The following is a 20,879-nucleotide window of genomic DNA, read 5'->3' on the forward strand; positions in this document are numbered from 1 at the left end:
TTGATCGCAACATCCCCACTGACGCTCTCTTTCTGGACTTCGAAAAAGCCTTCAATAAAGTGTCACATTTTCTCCTGCATAAATTCTCGCACCTTAATTTTCACCCAGACATCTTTAATTGGATCCGTTAATTTCTATCCGAGCACCTTCAGTTTGTTTCCACTAGCTCGACCTCCTCAATCCTATCTCCTGCACTATTTCATGTGCCCCAAGGCTCTGTCCTTGGGCCTCTCGTCTTTCTAATATATTGTCACAGTCGGTAATGTGGGAAGAAGAGGACAATGATGGTGGCCTTGGAGACGACGAAGAAGAGTGAAGTTTTTATCGCTGCTCTACGCTTGTTGGCTCAGCTATTAAAAGCCATCTGTAAATAGACGCATGCTTCTCCCTTCCCATAACATCATATTGACCTTCCACTTGACTTATCATCCAACAGACGCCTTTTTGCGGAAAATTGCGTTTTATACCGACAAATAACAAATGATTTAGACTGCTTTGCTCTTCAGGAAGACGTCCTCCAAATCCAGGCAGGCTGCAGCAAATGGTGCATGTCCCTCAATGTCAGTAAGTGTTCACAGTAAGTCAAACATTTAGATACCTAGGAGCACATATAGCTAGTGACTTATCTTGGATCCATCGTATCAATCAGTTAACCAATTCCTGCAACCGATTACTAGGTTATCTATGCCGTAACTTGTCCTCAGCATCTCCCTAAAACTACTTGCATATAAAACCCTAATCCGAACTAAGCTAGAATATGCTTGTGCTATTTATGACAACCATTAGGTTAACATGATTGACACCACTGAATCGGTTCAGAACCGAGCTGCCAGATTTGTTCAATCTGACTACTCCTATAATACAAGTGTTTCAGCCTTAAAATCCAGGTTGTGCCTTCCCTCACTCACCTCCCGCTGCAAAACTGCTCGTCTCCTTTTATTTTTTAAGTTCTTTCATTTACATGCCACAGGTAACCAAATCATCATTCCAGCCCATCGTTCTACAAACCACATGCATCCTAATGCTGTGTCTCCACCACACACCCGTTCCACTACGTATCACCATTCTTTTTTTCTACACACAGCCCGTTAATGGAATACGCTTCCTTCTGACATCGCCCTCATCACTGACATTTCTCATTTAAAGCTGCCATCTAAGACCATCTTTGAAGTCACAATACTTAACCTGACCCACTGTTTTTTTTTTTTACTATGTGCCCACCCCTCATGTAATGTCTTGTTCAGGGACTTTTGAGGTATAATAAATAAATAAATAAAATAGACGTCATTTGTTGTTTGTCATTCTATCATTAGCATGCTGTCGTCATTCAACTGTGATTATGCAATCTTTGACGTGGAATCGTCATCTCATTCTCACGTTGTTCTATACCATTGGCATAAATTGAGAATCAACATCTCATTGTCGTCGCTGCCGTCATAAGCCTTTGCCATTCCATCGATATCATTCTTTCTTCCTCATTCCATTGTCACTGCGCCAGCGTCACCTACAGTCATCATCACCTCCATGCTCATGGGCAACCTTGGAAAGCGAGTGCCATAGCAAAACGGGATGATATCAGAGTATGTGACGTATAGCCAAATCAACGAACGTCTCGGAATTACCACTACGCATTAAATAAACAGGACTTCAGGAATATGGTTTGTCGCTACATTGCTCGACTGCTATTCGCATTACCATCAACAGTCATCATAAGATGAGTTCTACCGTATTTTTCTTTCTTCACCCAGCCAGAGGGGTAGTTCGACCGCTTAGAATAGAACAAACCTCATCAAAATCAGCACAGTGGTTGCTGAGCGAAATTATTTCACTGTTTACATTTAAGAGGTTGTCTCCTTTTGCTTGGGGAGGGTGTATGCAGTTCAATGCATACATGGGCTGCTATATGTATGACGAGTGCATTGCAGCTTTTGCAGAAAAAATTCAACGAGTTTTAAAACTCTTCCGATGCCCTTTAAAGTATTACAGCAACATTTCATTTGACTGATTGAAAATGAAAGTGCCCTACAGGAAGAGAAAACTTTTTTTATTGCATGTGGAACGAGAAAGTGATGCTAAACATTTTCCTTTGCACAGAATGTCAGGCGACACCACTACACATTGGCTCCCTACCACAAAGATGCTAACTGAACTGGATTGACTTGACTCTTGGCTTGCATAAGCCTCCATGGTTGGGCACACACATAAAATTCACTAGGCTGAGCCAAAAGCAAAATTCAGTTTTTTTTTTTAACTCTACAGGAAACTTTAGGGCTTTGAAGGCCTTGAAAACGGCTTACATGACCACACTCCAATAGCAATTATATTTCCCAACAAAAATAAAGTACCAATGGGCACATGTCAGAAATTTTATTAAGTGTTGCACAATGATAAGTTGCCAGAATCCAGCAGGACTGATTGTGTGTCATTTCTTTCCAGACTTCTTGATGCCTCCAGACACTGAAAAGACAATCAAGGTTTCAGTTCGTGTTCTACCCACCTGTATAGACAATGAAGCTTTGTGTAGGCTACTCCCAAGTTCCATTAGCTGGTTTTATGGTCAACAGATTTTCTAAAATTCTTGTTTGTCAGGTAGTGTTGAGCTGATAAATTAAACTGGTTTGGTTTGGGTTCGAAATGATCAGGTTTCATTGTTCCAGTAACAGCATAGAGCAATAAGCCTTTCCTTAGAACAGTGACACACTTTAGTCAAATTCCACACCAAACACTTATGATACTCCTAAAAAAAATTGTTTGATTTGAATTGGAAGCCCCATGTTTATAATTTTGCTCAGAAAACTATGTGTGGAAATTTGTGGAGCAATTCCATCGGTTGAAAGAACTAGTGCGGTAGTGCTTATCAAGCCAGAAGCCAATCACCTGTAAAGGTCATGCCGGCGCAAAATTTACGGTATCACGTAGCAAAATGGCTTAATGAAGCAAGTGCCAAGCTGAGGGCCCCAAGACAACATTGAAATCAAGGAGTATATCCACTTGTGAACAATTAACTTACTGACTGAGACAGCTTATAATTAAGGCTCTGGAAACGGCCACATCCATAGTACATTAAACATAATTTTAGCATTTCCGTCACAAAAAATGTGGCCAATATGACTCACTAAAATATCTGTACCTATAATAGATTTGTGTGCAGGCTTTTATACCAAATTAAGCTGCTAAATACCTGTTCGAAAATTGCAAACAGGAGCGCTGGTGGTGCCAAATGGTGATGCTGAGCTCAAACACATTGCCTGGCCCTCTTATTGCATTCTGTGGCGGTGTACTCTCATCTGCCGAAGTAAAAACTTTCTACTTACTATACTTCTCTCGCAAGAACCATTGCGAAACAGATAACATTCCAGCACTTTTGGTTTATATACAGTGTCACCAACATCACTGCCTGTTCATGTTTCTATTCCAATATGGAAAGCCAAAATGCATCTGACTGGCTAAATCTCTATGAAAGTGTTTCTCTTAGGAGTGGATTACCCTGTACAGACTTGTGCTGAACAACGCTGGATCACTGAGCGATGGGGTTTTATTAGGACCACCATGTTCTTCATACACAGTACATGGAAAATAAATTTTCATCGCAGTAATGCAATCAAACCCACTTAAAACAATACCAACTATACCATTGAAGATACATCAATGGGCAGTTGCAGCATCACCAGTGCTTCATTAGTTCTACAGTAAAGTGGCACATTACAATGCTGCCTCAGTTATAACATAGAGATATGATGAGTGCCAGTCAACATTAAGCAGAAGTGGAAGAAGGTCCAAGCGACACTTCAAACCCAATGGCTCTGCGCTGCAACTATGAACGGCACACGTCATGCCTTTAATTATCTTGTACTATGACCTTCAACCTCTGTCCCATTAGAACAAGTAATCAACTGCTCCCAATGCAGCAGACAGATCAAAGATTAAGCGGGAACTCCAATACAGACTATTCGTCTCAACCCGTTTCCAGCATATTTGGTCAAACGAACCATGTTGCTTTTTTTATGCTGTAGGTGCACATGCAATCCAGTAGCCACTGTAACGTTTTAGTTGCTGTGTGGCTATCTTTTGCCTGTCTGCGATGGCGGACCCTCCAGTGTCACTTCCACCAGGAGTCAACAAAAACAATATGCACAGTAATATCTCTAAAGTGCAGCATCGTGAAGGATCACAAGAATGGCAAGAACATGCACGAGTTAGTGGAGAACTGTGGCTGAGCACCTAAAGAAGTCGGTTTCAAGAGGGACGGATGTGGTTACAGAAAGCAGTAATAGCAAAAAAAAGAGTAGTGGCTATTACATACATTCATTCAGTGTTGCACAGGCTTAAAAAAGTTGCACGTAGATATGATGTTAATGTTGCTTTCACTGCTCCCAATAAGCTAGGTAAGATATGCGCTGCCGTACAGAGGAAAAAGGAGCGGGTAAAAGGCAAAAAAAACAGATATTTGTCCAGAGAAGCACAATAAGAACAACAGTTTTACTGACTGTCGTATGGGTGTGGTTTATAAAATTCCCCTTAGCTGTGGCCAGTTCTACGTAGGGCAAATGAGACGATGTATCAATCAGAGGCTAATGGAACATAAAAGGTTGTTAACCAGTGGGTCGCCTTCTAATCTTTCCCTACATTGCCAAGATTGTAACTGCACGCCAGAGTTAGGTTAATGCACGATATTGTACAGGAAGAAGAATGAAGATATGCGTCTTATGGTAGACGCATGGCATATCTATAATGGCGGAAGTTAGTTCATGAGTCAGCCTTCGATTACTTTACATAAGGAAGAGATTAAGTGCCTGAACAGTTATCTCTCACGTAGACCGCACATGTACCCGACTGACACGTGGCATTCCTGAGCTTGCGCAGATGAATTTTATGTCTTTTTTCGCCTCGGTGCTCCCTTCAGTTGATAGTCGGCGTTCGTGTTGTCCACTTCTCTACACGCCTCACCTCTTTTTTGCATGACGACTCCTGCGGTTCTTGAACCCCTGTGCTGAATGTGCCAGCCAATTTTGGCAGAAAGGCAAAACATTTTCCATTCCTGCTTGACGGCATTGATTTCCAGATAAGCAATGTCTGGATTAAGAGGTTTACAGAGTGGTACATGACTGGGTAATTGCCGAGATGTGGAGCTTTGATCCTCAGTCAACAGTGACGTGTCGGCAATGGCCTTCAGTATGCCGATGATGCTATAAAGACACATGAGGGAATTGTGGCCAGAGTGGCCAATGGGGCGAATGGTGAAAGTAATGACATAGAAGCAGCATGTGAAAGTAATTTTATCTGAAGAAGCCTCACTCACAAAAGTTTCTCCTGGGGCGGTATCATGCAAGCACCTGTTTCAACATACAGTGAAAGCTCGTTAATTCGAACTTCAATAATTCGAATTTATGGATAATTCGAACTGTACGATTAGGTCCGGCCAAGCTCCACAGAAGTCTATGTATTAAAAAGTCCGTTAATTCGAACGCGAGAAGGTTCCCCCACGGATAATTCGAACTACGCTCGCCTGGCATACGGCCAGAGAAACGCGCCTACTGCCTACACACAAGGCTGTATTGCCTCCGAAACAGAGAGAACGGCGAGAGAATGCAAAATCAGAAAAAAATCTAACCGACGCGGGGTCAGCCATAAGGCAGCGGCGGCTGCCACCTCTTCGTTCTACGTAACCTCCGAGACTTCTTGCCTGTTGGGAATCTCGGAGGCTTTGCAAATCTTGTACAGCTGCTAATGTTGTGCGGAGATGGCACGGCAAGCACCAAAACACAGCGAACCAAGTACGTCGCAGCTGCGCTTGCAATCAAGAACCAACGAATCGGGGCCTTCGCCACCTTCACATGTTCAGGGTCTTTGTCTCGGCACTATTCATCCGTTGTGCACCTCTGTTTTCAGCTTAGGAGGTATCGACTGTCGCGATTCATTGTGATGGTGTTAAGCCTCGGCTAACGTTCGTTTTGGTGGACATCGGTGGTGTGGCACAGTCGGACCCAGAGCATCGACTTAAAGATGGCGTGTGCCCGCGGCACACACCATCACTGTTCTGACACACCAAATTTCTGACATGCCCTACTGCTTCCAAATCGCAGTGTACTGTTGCTCTCCTTCACTTTCGTTAGTTCGAACTTTCGTTAATTCGAACTGAAGCAGCTTCCCTTTGCGGTTCGAATTAACGAGCTTTTACTGTATTCGCTTTGCCTCCCGCATCACCGAGTAGGCAATGTTCAATTTGAGCTCCAGTCTTTTTATGTTCATGGCCGCTTAAAAATGTGCAGCACTGGCAAATCAAGAGTGCAAGAGAACATCGGGAAAGTGAGATGCTTCCGATATTCTGCCCTAGGACTTAGTTCTTGCTCAAGACCTTCCTCTTCACTATGCGGAACATTTAGATCTGTTTCAGAAACATCTGCGTTAATTGTGTGCATGAAGCATGCAAGGTTGAGCAGTAACGGATTTTGTTTTGCGAGGCACTAAAAACTTGGTGGTGGAACAGCCATTTGATCTTTTGGCGCAGGCAGAGATCCGACTTGTGCAGTGACAAGCACTTTTGGTGCAGTGTGTATCAAATCTATATACCTGATGGTATGGTCTGAACTTTAACTGAAATAATAAATACAGTGGGGCTGACTTTATGTGCATCAATGAGGCATTCAGGCTAAAAATTGTCAGAAGAGTTTCATTAATACTTAATAAAATGACTTTCCCTGAGTGTATATCGTGTAACAAAGCCGCTTTGACGATTTAGACTTGCAACAGGCATTGTGCATACAGTGTGCTTCGAGCAAGCAAGATCAAAAATGTTCACCAACTAGAGCATGCCAGCAAGACGACGTCCTGGGATGTGTGCGACTAAACCGAGTTACAGTGAAGGCATCCACAGGTTTCTTCCAATGTGTGCAATCTGTCTTGTATAACTGTGCCATGAAACACGTGAAAGCTGTTTAATTTACAGCCACAAAATTTTCGCTAATCTGACATACTGAGGCATGAAGTAAAAAAAAAAAAGGAGAAAGGAGACGGAGCGCCAAGCTTGCAACTAACTTTATTTGAGGAGGACAAGAAGGGGTTTAACCGAGGGGCCCGATTTTTTTTTATTAATCATACCATAAAAAGCCAACAAACAAAGACACCAAGGACAACACAGGGGAAATTACTTGTACTTACAAATTGAAATAAAGAAATTATAAATTAATGGAATTGAAAGTGGATGAAAAAACAACTTGCCGCAGGTGGGGAACGATCCCACATCCTTCACATTTCGCGTGTGATGCTCTACCAATTGAGCTATCGCGGCGCCGTCTTCCCATCCACTTTCTGGGGTACTTATGTTTCCTACTAGAGCCCTGGGAGTGTCGGCCAGCGCCACCACTCACAAACCTTGGCAGCGGATGCGGAACATCTTTTCGGCCGCAGGCGTCACGAGTCACACGTCCCAGGGTTCTAGCAGGAAACAAATACCCAAGAAAGTGGATGGGGAAATGCCACCGCAGTAGCTCAATTAGTAGAGCATTGCACGCATAATGCTACGGACTTGGCAGACGTCGTTTTCATGAATGAAGTTCAGTTGTTAGTCCAGCCACGTTCCTGTCGCTTTGTCTATGTCTCTTCATCAATTTTTTTCTAGAATGCGAAGACATGGGATCGTTCCCCACCTGCGGCAAGTTGTTTTTTCATCCATTTTCATCTCCATTAATTTATAATTTCTTTAGTTCATTTAGTAAGTACAAGTAATTTCCCCTGTGTTGTCCTTGGTGTCTTTGTTTGTTGGCTTCTTATGATACGATTTATTTGAGGAGGCAAGACCCGATATATAACAACATTGCAAGCCGTTGCCCACTGGGAAGGACACCTTGCTCATCTGTGGATGTTGCGTGGTTCAGTCCCCACTGCCGTACACCCACTGGTTCGTAAGACAGGTACTAGTGGCCCCCCAGGCAGGTGTCTGGCTTTCCATGGGTGCATTACTTGGCAGAGGATCATTCAGACTGCAGTGCTTGCTGTACAAGAACTAAGACAAACAAAACACCAAAGTACTTCAAAAAAAAAGGAGTCTGGCACTCCGATGCCACCAAAATCCCAATAGGTGGGTTTCCTTCCAATTGTGTGAAACTCCCGTAGTTGCTGAGCACCAGGTCGGGAATACGCTTGCACCTATTTTACCAGTGGGTACTTGGCAGCAGTGCCGGTCTGCCTCCCACAGCAGTTGCGGATGATCAACTATTTCCTCAAAGCTGTGGTGAGGACAAGCAATGCCCAGAGACCCCAGCAAATCTCTATGGGGCGCCCTTTCAAGATGAAAACCCATATAAACAATAGAATGCCGGGTCGTGGCAAATGTCTACCCAATAGAAAAAAAACGGTGGGTTTCTGATGACACTGGGATTTGAATCTAGCCCCTTGAGCATACACGGTGAACGCTCTACCATTTAACCACCGCTGCGGTTATGAAATGGTAGAGCATCTACTAGCCCTCCTGACATGCTGTCTCCATTCACTGGCCCCTCTTTGTCCAGAGCGCAATTGCAAGCGCCCAACATGCGACATCAGAGCCAGACCACTTTAGATGCCAGCATTAATATGCTTGCTGGCCTCCCTTTGTACTGAGCACCATTCACTGTGCCATGTGCAGTGTTGGAGCCCCTGCTCTGCTGGATCATTCGCGGGCCTTTCCCTGCACCAAGCACAACACAGTGGCCAATATGCTGTAGAGCAGTGACCCCATACCAGTGCTGGAGTAAACACGCTCAGTGGCCTCTGCTTGTCTTGAGCACCTTTCTCAGATGAATGTACTGTGTCTTAGCCTCCCCACTGTGGCATGGCGAGCTTGCTTGCTGGCCTCTCCGTCCTGAGCGCAGTTCAATGTCCGGTGTGTTGAAGCTGCGCCTCAGTGTAGGTGCAAAACCACTTGCTGGCCTCTCCTTGTTCCGAGCAGCACAGGTAGAGAATGTAGAGCGCAAGCCACTCTGCTCAGCCGGCAATGTTGTTGTGCTTTCCCAACTACCGCTTGCCTCATGCGCAGCTGAGCAACAATTTTGCCACAAATGAGCCACCATGCTCCACTTTCAATTCTCTTGCCACTCATGTGAGGCCTCATGTGCCTGTTGGAGCAGCAACACAGCTCTTCTCTCTGCCATTTACTGGCACTTTGGGATTGGGTGTGCATTGGGAGAATCACCTGCCAGTTGGTCCTTCTTTTTGCTATTTGGAAGTTTGCTCCGGCAAAGGAGTGCCCTTTGTTGAAGAGACATACAATGCAGCTTAAGCACTTGTGCGAGCCATCAGGCCACGTCGCGTGCTGACCGTTGACACCTCTTTACAAGAAAGGGAGTTCAAATGTGGTGCCTGATACATTGTCGCCTGCCCCTGTTTCGGCATCTGACCCTTTTGTCCGCTACTCCTGTGAGCATTCGCATCCAAGTAGAGACTGAGCATTCGCATCCAAGCACGAACACCACGCACTCAGTGGAGACTGAATCCTCTGTGTCCAATGGCTCAAAAGGCACGAACTTCATGCATTCACAGAGACTGGAGCCTTTGTTTCCCATGACTAAAATAGTGCCAATTTGCACTAAACAGAGGACAGAGGCTATGACTTTGATGGCTCAAACAGTGCGATCCCCAACACTGAAGTGATCCCCGGATCGCCAGCCTTGGGCGAGGACATGTACCTAGTGAACTCCATTACCTCCGCTGGCACAATTTTCAGCAGGCAGGAGCTTAAGGCACAGCAGAACGATCCATTTTATCGAGAAATCATTGGCAGGCTCAAGAGGCGAGCTCCCAAGAAGAGCAGAGCGACAATGTCGTCGGGTGCATACGGACAGCTGATATTGCTGTTGGCGCCAAGTGTGACGCAGCTAGTACTGTTGCGGGCACGCTGGATATGTATCTGCTTGACACTGACATAGTCCTTCTGCGCTATATTTCATCTGAGGATGCTCACCGGGAGTCTATCAAGGTGGTGATACCCCACAGACTAAGGAAAGCCACCCTGAGCCATTTCCAAGACTCGCGGTTGGCTGGACATGCGAGTGGCCTTAAGGCTTTCCAAAAGTTGTGCCATCCTGCTACTTGGCCGGGCATGAAGTGTGACGCCCATCAATACACCCGCTTGTGCCAACGCATGAAGCCTCGTGCAGGCAAACGCTTGGGATCATGTAGCCAAGCGACAGCCAGCTACCCTGGCAAGTCATAGCCTGCGACATTATGGGACCCTTTCCCAGAAGCTGACAAAGCTATGCTTTTCTCCAGGCTATCACAATTCACTTTACGAAATTGGTTAACTTTTTTCCCTTCGGAAGTTAATGGCATGCACGATCTGGGACAAGCTGACTCAGGTCTTTACCTGCTTCGGCTTTTCGGTAGAGCTGACTGCGGACGTGTCATATTTTACAGCCAAGGTGTTTGTGGATGCATATGCTGGCTTTGGCATTAAGCACTGCAAAACAACCATGTGTCACCCAGCCAATTAACAGGAACTTCAAGCCTTTGCTCGCAAACCTCTGCTCGGCAACACAGCGATTGGGATGTCTTTTTTAATAAGATAAGCTTCTCCTTGTGGCCCACAGTGACCGAGCCTCTTTCCTCAACTTTGGAAGAGAGCTGCGAAACACAATGGCCTGCACTCTACGGACTGGCAGCAGGGCATGTGCCATGAAAGCCAGCCTTTCCAGCTATGCAGCGGAACTGTGCTCACAGATGGAGGCGGCCCTTCACTTGGCCCTTTTCAATCTGGCAAAAGCGCGAGCCGGACAGAATGCTCAGTACGACCGGTCACATCAGGATGCGCACTACATTGTTGGCGATGTTGTCAGGAGTAACCATGTCTTGAGTGATGCTGCCAAAGGCACCTCTGCCTCCCCACTGGCCAAATGGTTGGGTCCGTAACAAGCGGAGACCAAAATGTCCCCTGTGGTATACAAGCTGGCTGACTCCTGAGAGAAACCAGTCCTAGCCAGGAGCATCGAATGGGGAGAGGGGAAAGCAATCAACGAATGGCAGGCAAACTGTGACACAACTAGACCCAGGCCAAGTCACTGGTACAGTTCGTGGAAGCGCACCTAGGCAGCCTTTCTCCCATTAGCTGGTAGCTAGACTTCGTGCCCTACCATGCCTGTGAATGGAGAAATGCTACTACGGTGCAAGGGCACACACTGAAGCAGTGACAGGTGTTTTTGGCCTAATATACCCTCTCGTGCAGACCTCTCTTAAGATGCACCAAGTCAGCTTTCTCCTACTAGCAAGTAGCTGAATTTTATTCCCTACCATGCCGGTGAACAGACAAATGCAGCTATGGCATGAGGGCAAACATTGAGACAGTGACAGGCCCTTGTGGCCTAGTATACACTCTTGTGTGTTACCCAAGCTTTAGCCTGGCAAATGCCCTTTCTTGGGCAACGTAATACCCCTTATGTAATACCCCATCACAGGGTCTTTAAGGAATAAAAATGAAACGAAATGAAATGGGCTGAGCGGGCATCTTTCTTGACAAGCTAGCTATGCCAAGGGCCTTCTAGTCCTTACCCCTGCAACGTCCAGTCTTCTCCCTGCATCTGGTTCTACCGTGCTGCCAGTCTGGCGCTGACCACAAGGCCTGCTGTCCCTGGTCCTGCTGCAGCGACTGACTCCTGCCTTGGGGCCCACGAACTCATGCCAGCCTCGCCTCCTGCTTCCTAGGCTGTCGCTAAAAGCGGCAGATCCTCCCAATGAGGCTCTGGCCACTGGCTGGGGGTGGTCACTCAGTCCACCACTGCTAACTGGCTACCCATCATCACGCCCAGCCATTCCAGTCAGCACACAAACCTGAGAGCCCTGCGACTTTTGTAGTGGCTGCTGTGCCAAAATGGCAGCCATGCCTTGCATATTCCTGGCATCTCTGCCTTGTCCTTCTCAAGTTGCCGACTCTTCCTCTTGGCAGTGGGCCATTCCTGGTGGATGGGGCTTTTGTGATCAAGGCAGGCCCCTGGCTTCGCATCAAGAGAAGCAACATGTTCGCCTCTTCAACTTTTTTTTCTGACCTGGCCCCGATGACTCCCTCTGACTTTCCCTTTGGCTTAATCCTTTTTGCTGAGTCAACCTTGCCATTTGGCCTAGGTCAGCCTCCTTTGCAGGCTGGTCTCGGTATTAAGGATGGGGGAATGTGGGAATTGAGGAGCCTTCCTGAACTTCATCACCCAGCTTGCACATGATGCATAGCTCCATTAAGGTCCCTAGAAATAAAAATGCCGCAGAACCCATCTCATGATGACTGTCAACAGCAATGTGTGCGCATAGAATCAAGATAGTGACACAACGTATTGCCATCACTGAAGTGAGTTGTGCATGAGCTATGTACTGCAGCAAGCCTCCTCTTTTGCGCTTCCCTAAGAGCACTCGGCTCCATCGGGTGCTGCCCCTGTAAAGCCTATGCGTGGGTTTCGAAATGCATGGTACACCGACGCGTGTCAACACTGAGAAACACATCATAGGCATCCAGGTTCTTCTCTTTCGCTTCTTTCTGGACATACTGCGCCAGAAAGGCAATAAGATTTATTTTTGATAGATACAGAAAGCACGATTCGCCATCCTTATTGATGCAGAAGTACAATGTACCGACTCTCGAGGTTCGCCGGAAAATTAGTCTTGGCTTTCTTCACAATTGTCTTGCAGGGAAAACTAAATTAATACTTCCCAATTGCATAAAACCTTTAACTACAAGGACAAGTAGACACAGCCATGAATACTCTTTATCACCAATTTTCGCTAGAACCAACGCACACAAGTGCACTTTTTTCCCTCGAACAGTGTCCGATTGGAATTCCTTGCCCCTACAGATTTTTGAATCCGCCGACTTTATGAAGGCACTCGAGTCACATATTGTAAACTCCGATGGATGAACATTGCTATGGTCTTCGTGTTCTGTTGATTTTTGTTGTTGCTGATCTTCGTTACATTGAATGTATCCTTTGTAGCCCCTCCTGCTAGGGCCAAATTACTGGCCTGCAGTATTGTGTAAATAAATAAATAAAAATAAAAATCTAATGGCAAGTCTGTGCGTGACCTCCAACATGAGAAGGGCGGTGCACCGATACCTGCAAATGCTGAGAATTGTTCCTTAGCTTGCCGCGCACTCAGTGGCACATACTCAGTGGCACATACTCAGTGACCCAAATTGGCTTCATTGAAGAGCAGCAAATAGGCAGCTGGATTAATGACACAGCTCGCAGAAGCACTGGAATTAAAAGTGGTACCTACTCAGTGCATTTATGGCATAGCCTTATGCGTCAGGTTGCTGTCCTTGAGGAATCCTTGTGACGGGCGTTCAACTCCGCTCCACATCAGAGAAATTAAAGGGATCTTTTTCATTATTACAGAGTGGCACATTTCCAGGGGCACATACTTAGTTACCCATGTTGGTATCAAATATGTTCATTAAGAGTGGCACATGCATATACAGTCAAATCTCGTTACTACAAACCCTACATTATCGAATTTCTCAAATTTACGATTATCTTAAAGATCCCCGCCAGATTGACTATATTTTCAATGTAAAAATATTTCATAACCATGAATTTCAATACAGCACATATTTCAGAATAACGCACATAGTTTATTTCCACCTTTATAACCGAGGAACATCAGTATTATGAATTCGGCTAAAAGTAACAGCACCGCAACCGCAGTAGCTATCATCATCACCACGTCGAGTGCCAACTGCTTCACCACAAACTTCACGACAAAGGTTTGGCGACGTTCGCGCAAGATCCAACGATGAATGCAGCTAGCGACGGCGCCAAGAAGCGAAAGCAGTTTTCACTGCAAGACAAATTGGGCGTATTGCAGGAAAATCCAGGGAAAAAAGCACATTGACGTGTGCAGACCGTGTGGCATTGCTCCATCGACCATCGCGACCATTTTGAAAGACTGAGACAAGATTGTCAAGCTTCACCAGGAATCACAACTTGCTCCTACAAGGAAATGGCTGCGAGTGGGAAACTTTAAAATGTGGACCATGCTGTTCTCACGTGGTTCAAAGATGCCAGACTGCAAAACGTTCCCATGTCTGGCCCAATGCTCCAAAAAAAAGCCAGCGAATTTGCAGATGCATTTGAAATAACTGGGTTCGATGCCAGTGCAGGTTGGCTTTTTCATATCCGCCAAAGGAACGGAATAATTGGGCAGGTTGTCTCACGAGAGGAAAGGGCTGCTGAAAAAGAAGGTGCAGATTCCTGGTGCAATGATTGTTTCTAAACGTGGCTGAATCGTACTCTGAAGACAATATTTTCAATGCTGACGAGACCACATGTTCTTATCAGCTCGTGCCAGACCGGACGATGCACTTCAAAGGGCAGCAGTGCAAAGGAGGGAAGAAGTCACATCTTTGCGTGACAGTCTTGCTCTGCTGCAATGCAACAGGCCCAAAGAAAATTAAACCGCTCATCATCGGCAAGTACGTGAAGCCTCGCTGCAGGAAAAACGTCATGTTTTTCTACGACTATAAACGACTACCATGCCAACAAATGAGCCTGGATGACCAGAGAACTCTTTTCTGAGTGGCTCATTGAACTCGACGACCAAATGAGGAGGGATGACCGAAGAATTCTACTGGTTGTCGACAACTGCTCTGCTCACATTGTGAATGTTCCCTTGAAGTTTCTGGCGCCAAACAGCATGTCATTGCTGCAACCCCTAGACCAGAGCATTAAAAAGAGTGTGAAAGCAGAATTTCGCAAGCGCCGTGTGCAGTGGTTGATTATCAACCTCCGCCTAAAACAGCTGACTGCAATCAATATTCGTCAGGCAGTGGAAATGCTCACAGGAGCTCGAAGGAACTTGAAGGCGTTCACCATTAGCAACTGCTGGCGAAAAGCAGGGCTTGTCAAAGCGCCTGTGCAGCTTGAAGATGAGCTGGAGGTGACCGATAACAACCCAGGAGACCTGTGGACAGAGGATGCAGAACTGCTGCATGCAGTCTCTTTCTTTGACGACTACGTGGAGAGCGAAAGCGCAGCACTAATGGCGGCGGACCTGACAATCGAAGAGATTGTTTACGTTAACTGCGTTCGCTACGTCCCCAGTGACGATGACGACCCGAAGAAAGACTGTGGGTCACCGAACACAGAAGATGAGATCGTGTCGAACATTGATGGTTTAGTGCACATTAACTAAGTCCGCACTTTCATCGGTCAGTGCAATGACGTACCCAATGTGGTATTGCGCAAAGTAGATTGCCCTATTGTTTTTGTTGGGTCGAAGACATACAACTTGTCTAAGCTTTTGGTTGAAACTTTGAAGCCACTTATGGAAGGGAGCACGTCCACGGTCGAGAATTCTAAAGCATTTGTTACCACGGCACGTCAGCAGCAGCTTCGGGATGAGGATGTTATGGCATCTTACGATGTCGTGTCCTTGTTCACGAATGTGCTGATAGCGTGGGCTACAGATATTATTGAGAGACGCCTGCAGGATGACTATGTTAGAAAGCCGCACTTCTCTGACTGTCGATGACATCATGATTCTGCTTAGGTTCTGCTTGAAGCAAACATATATCACCAGATAGAAGGCAATGGGCAGTCCTGTTTCTGTAATCGTGGCTGATTTGTTAATGAAACACATGGAAATGGCTGTGATGACGTCCTCGCCCTTCCCTGTCTAAATGTACTGTCACTATGTAGATGACACTTTTGTCATTGCCGAAAAGAAAAACCTGCATGCCATGTATGCGGTGTTTAGTGCCATCCATCATGTCATTCAATTTACATGCAAGATGGAGAATAGTGGCAGCTTAGCCTTTCTAGATGTGCTCATACATCGGACCAAAGGAGGCTCAGTGGAGACAGCCGTATATCGCAAATCTTGCGATAGCGGGGGAGTGTGCCGAGTTCTGACTCTCACCACCTTACTGAGCACAAACATGCTGCGGTACGTACGCTCCTGTCTTGTAGTGATGCACTGTCGTCAACGCAGACATTGAGGGAGCAAGAATTAACTAATGTTGCCGCTCTTTTGTATAAACGGAGTTAACCGCAGTGCTTTGTCAATGATACGCGACGGCGCATGCAGAGACCTCGTGAGAGCAAGGCCGAAAGGCCGGCTTCCTTTGTGCGACTTCGAATTTGCGAGACTCCCGCAGCACCAGCTTGCTTCTTGCACCCTATACCCATCACTCAGAGCGATACTCTAATCCACCAGTTGCCCCGCTCTCTACAGCTACTACAGTCCCACTCACCCACAGATTGACACTTGGTCAAGGCCTTGCACATTGGCAGTGCCTAGGGCTTGGTGGTGTTCCAATTCGTTATTCTACTAAAACTTCAACTATATAGCACTACAGCCCATGAGACAGGTGCAAGCATAACTCGGGGCTAACTTCCACCAAAAAATTTGGCCTGGCCTCCTCTCTTTTCCTCCTTCCTGCCCTGATGGATCACTTCCTAGGGGTGCAAGGTTTTTATCATTATTTGATTTAAATAAATATGTTAGCAACACTTTGGGGACATCACAAACAAACATCAAATGTCTTCTCTGGCATGCTTGAAACACTGAATGACAATAAAAATTCTAGGGCCAATGAAGGGAGCAATGATTACATGCAGCATGCATGACATAGGTATTCACTGATCTCACTGCAATTAAAGGCAACAAGGCATATATTAGTCAAATGCTTCTGTTTATTACAAACGAAATGCAGACATGCTGTTGTTGCCAGTACAATACAGCCACCAAAGAGCCTTCACAAGATGTGCATGCTGTACATGGTACCACACAGCAGAACAGTTCACACATTGTTCCACCAAGATATGGTGAATAACTGCAGCAGTCTGGTCAGATGCTCCAACTTTCCTGCCTATCAATGCGAAGCATTCTTGTCGAATGTAGAACCCTTTTCCAGCCAGGTATCAGACTATTTCCATGTGCCGATCCTTAAGGCAGTGCAGTTTGACACAGCATCGCAAACAATGACCTAGGTCTGCGTTTGAATTCCACAGCTGTTATCAAAGCCCAGGTAGCACTCCATATGACCTTCAGACCTTATTGCTTGACACAACTGCTCTCAGATCCTAGGCATAGTGCACCTGGCTTCTTCCACAAGTGCGAATTAATTTCAGTGATGACAGACATTGGGCTGTCTCCACTTTCTACTACTAAACTAATACTTCGCATTACGTAGCGCTCAAGTGTAGTTGTGGCTGCCAAACTTTTGTCACAATCTACTGATACTATAATTAGCCGGTTCACTTAGCTAAGGTTTGCCTTCTGGAAGATGAATGCAATGCCTCCAACATCGCACATGTCACTATTCAGGGTTTATTTTATGTTTTAAAGATGACTTTCAAGATACACCGGAACTTACGGAGAAAGTGACAAGCGTGGGCATGAACTTGAGAGGCTAAGAAAAGCCGCAAAATTGCGAGCCATAAAGTACATAAGCAAAAACTGCAGCTAGTTGAAAGAAGAAAACATACCAAGGGGCCCCTTTCCAGCAGCCTTTGCCGCTGCCTCCTTCAGCGCCTTCTGTTGCTCTTTTTGCTTTTGCTTGAACTCCAGGTCATTCTATGGGAAAAAGAAAACGGCATGGAGCGCATTCTGTGAAGCATAGTGTACAAACAGAAAGGCGTCAAAGAGCACATTGCGTGTCATGTGCATTGTCGATCACAACATTTGAAGCCCTGCATCCATTACAATATTTTTGCATGTAGGTACAACGTGCGCACAGTTAGTAAATGAAGCATCGGTTAAAGGCTGCAAGGTATCCCACACACTTAATCACATCAGCTTGTGAAAAGCTCACGTGAATTGTAAAGAAAGAGCTGTACAGGCGCCGCTGTTCAGTGAAGACAGAGGGGTACAGGAAATGGGCAGTTGTTCCCTATGTACATAAAATGTTGCATTGCTTTCAAAAATGTGTGTTTGGTATTCTGGTTATATTTTCTGCAGCCTACAGACTCAGCTGTATCTGTTCCACTGTGCACAGAAGGGCACTAGGCACATCAGCAGCTACACTCTAAAAACAGTTACACCCTTTGGGGTGTACGTTTGCCTAACAGCCATAACCGTCATCTGTCTTGCCCGCATTTTCTTTCTTTAACGCTGTGAGCCCGGTACTTCCAAGTTACGAACGGCATGCGCGTTATCAGCATGGCAGAGCATTCTCGACAGAAAAGTAACGAGCACAGCGTTTTCAATAAAGGAAATGCAGGCAAGACAGATGACGATTATTGCACTCTAAAGAAAGTTTACACCCTCTGGGTCGTATCTTTCCACACAATAATAATCATTATCTATCCTGGCCACATTTCCTTTCCTTAGTGCTGTGAGCCCGGTACTTCCTAGTCACAAACAGCTTGCGCATTATCAGCTTGACACAGCATTCTCGACAGGAAAGTAGCAAGCGCCAAGTTTTCAATAGAGGAAACGCAAGCAAGGCAGATGACGATTATTGTTGAGTGGCAAATCTACACCCCAAAGGGTGTAAACTTTCCTTTAGAGTGTGGAGGAAAATGCCACCAGAAGCATCTAAATTGTTTTGTTCAGTATTTCAGGCGTGGTTTCCCCTTCCTGTGGGTATGCTAATATTTGCCGCAGAGAACATCAAAATTTCTTAAATAAAGTACCGTTTTCTCATCTTGCGTCACACTGCCAATCATCATGCCACTGTAGACCCCTGTTCAACTGCATAACCATATTGTTACGGCACCCTGACAAGACCACTAGAGAAATCTGAGGCGCATCATATCACGAATGCCACACTATGCAAAAGTCAGTCATTGCTGTTACTACGATAGTGATTTTTAACTTCACTGATCATCTATATCACGTGCATTTGGTGCTTAGTTTATTTCTTGGAAGCTATTTCTTGACATGCGCGATGTATTTGTATATATATATTTATGTGCGTGTCTCTCGCCTTTACTACGCTAAATTTCTTACGCGACCGAAGTCAAAATATAAATATTAATGTGGAAACGATACAAATTGCAAATTTCCGAAGATACCTATTAGTGAATAAAATGAATGGTTTATAGGAAGTATTGAAATGAGTTTGAACACTTTCAGCAATGCCGAGGTTTCAATTTCAATTTAATACCCTTTGTGCCAAGGAACTCGTCGCACATGGCAATGCGAACGTTTCTGTGGCTCAAGAGCAATGCAAAGGCCTTGAATGAAAGAACAGCCGAATGTCACTGAATACACAAAACGCGTAAACTTTTTTTTGTTGTTGTTCTTCCCAAGTCGTAAACAGACAGCAGGTTAGAAAGAAATGCTCAATGGATTCAGGCTCATTATACCATACCTCGTCCAATTCTTTCTGTTCCTTTTTTGCTGTCTTCAAGGGTTTTTTCTTGCCGCCTGAAATTCCGAATTTTGGATGAGTTTACACAGCAATCACTTTAATCAGTCACAGGAAACATTTTGCAACGAAAGCGCTCACCTTCCCGGCCAGACATGATCGGCAACGTGTGGCAACGAAAAGAAGCCGTGTATCCGCCGATGATGCGATCTTCCCGTCACACCGCGTCACTACAGGCCACGACTTGATGGGGCTCTTGCATTGCCCAGGGGGCGCTGCGAAAAAGGTGCTAAAAAGCGCCCTCTGTCCTAAAATGGGTCGTACCAAGCTCGGTCGTCTGCTTCAGAAAGCACGTTTACAATCTGGATCCGCCACTTTCGGTTGTGTTGTATCACGCATAGAGTTTCCTACAAAATTACGCCAGAGTTCCCTCTAGTAATTTTGTAGGAAACTCTATGGTATCACGGCCTTCAGCGAATATCCGGTGCCGAAGATTTTTTCAGGGGTGGCACGCTGCGTAAAGGCAAGAAATTATGCAGTGCCGAATACCTGTATGCCGTTCAAGCGACGAAGTTTTAGCGCGGTGTCAATCGCAAGTGAAGCGAGTCGCGTACGAAGTGGAACTTCAGGTTAGGTTTGCACGCTGCTAGATTCAGGCGCACAAACTCGAGGAAATGCTTGATATAAATGAACCCACCGCAGCGATAAGCAGACATCATGTGTACGGAACTGCTCGAGCACACGATCGTACGCGCCGCGAAGGCAGCGGTCTTTCGACATGCCGCGAAACGGCGGGCCTCCTGCAATCTTTGTTGACTGCATGCCGCTAAACAAGTAGTTATGCCTGCGTTGTCGTAGCGGCCATCTGTCCCTTTTAGTAACTGGTAATAACTGATGCAATGCATATGAGCTCGCACGTACGTGCGAATCGCGCTGCAGCGCGAGCTCGTGCGCTGCGCTCGCTTGACGTAGCTTTTAATGACAGCGCTCGAACATCGATCTGCTGTAATCAATACTACCTTGCTGCGCTGCCTCAACATGCTGACTTGAGGTCAAGTATGAGCACATTTAACTCTCTAACCTGTGCTGCTCGTAGTGGGGTAGTGAATTGTCGCCGAATCAGCCCGGCCATTTGTGGTCATTTGCACACACCTGGTCACTTAACCACTTCGCATCGGTCGAATTGTTAATTGTCGCTGTGGCCGGGTCTCGAATCGTGAATTACCAGCCATGCCTGCTGCTATGTCGGTGTGCTGTCGGGACTGTATAGGTGCAAAAGACCGAAATATAGAACGCAGATAATCAAGCAAGCTTCAAGACAGGCGAAGCAGTCAGCATATGGCGCGAAGTTTCGCTTACTCAGCGCGACGAACTGCAGCTATGCAGCGCGCCCGACGCTCCACTTCGTGCGTGAGGCCTTGAAGGAAAACGGTAGAATCTGATGTTGGGATTCAGGCCTTCTTGTTCATGGCAGCCCACGACGCAGAAGTAATGACGATGACGCCTTCTCGAGGCTGGGCTAGGTCTCTCCGGATCGGCGTCACCGATTCCGTCTGCTCCCAGCATTACGTCCCACGGCACACGGAGAGCCCGTTTTCGTTAAACTATAGGCTGC

General features: G+C 46.0%; 1 protein-coding gene across 1 annotated transcript; it reads right to left on the minus strand.

The window, feature by feature from the left end:
- Positions 1–2,027: 2,027 nt before the first annotated feature.
- LOC139060238 (uncharacterized) lies at positions 2,028–19,561 on the minus strand. The gene is made up of 5 exons (XM_070539310.1): positions 19,406–19,561; positions 19,268–19,323; positions 17,439–17,526; positions 3,182–3,287; positions 2,028–2,457 (listed from the first exon to the last, which is right to left on the minus strand). The coding sequence occupies exons 1-5, from the start codon at positions 19,419–19,421 to the stop codon at positions 2,319–2,321; spliced, it is 405 nt and encodes a 134-aa protein (XP_070395411.1). The 5' UTR covers positions 19,422–19,561; the 3' UTR covers positions 2,028–2,318.
- Positions 19,562–20,879: the final 1,318 nt, after the last annotated feature.

The sequence above is a fragment of the Dermacentor albipictus genome, chromosome 5 (assembly GCF_038994185.2).
Source record: "Dermacentor albipictus isolate Rhodes 1998 colony chromosome 5, USDA_Dalb.pri_finalv2, whole genome shotgun sequence".
NCBI classification, from domain to species: Eukaryota; Metazoa; Arthropoda; class Arachnida; order Ixodida; family Ixodidae; genus Dermacentor; species Dermacentor albipictus.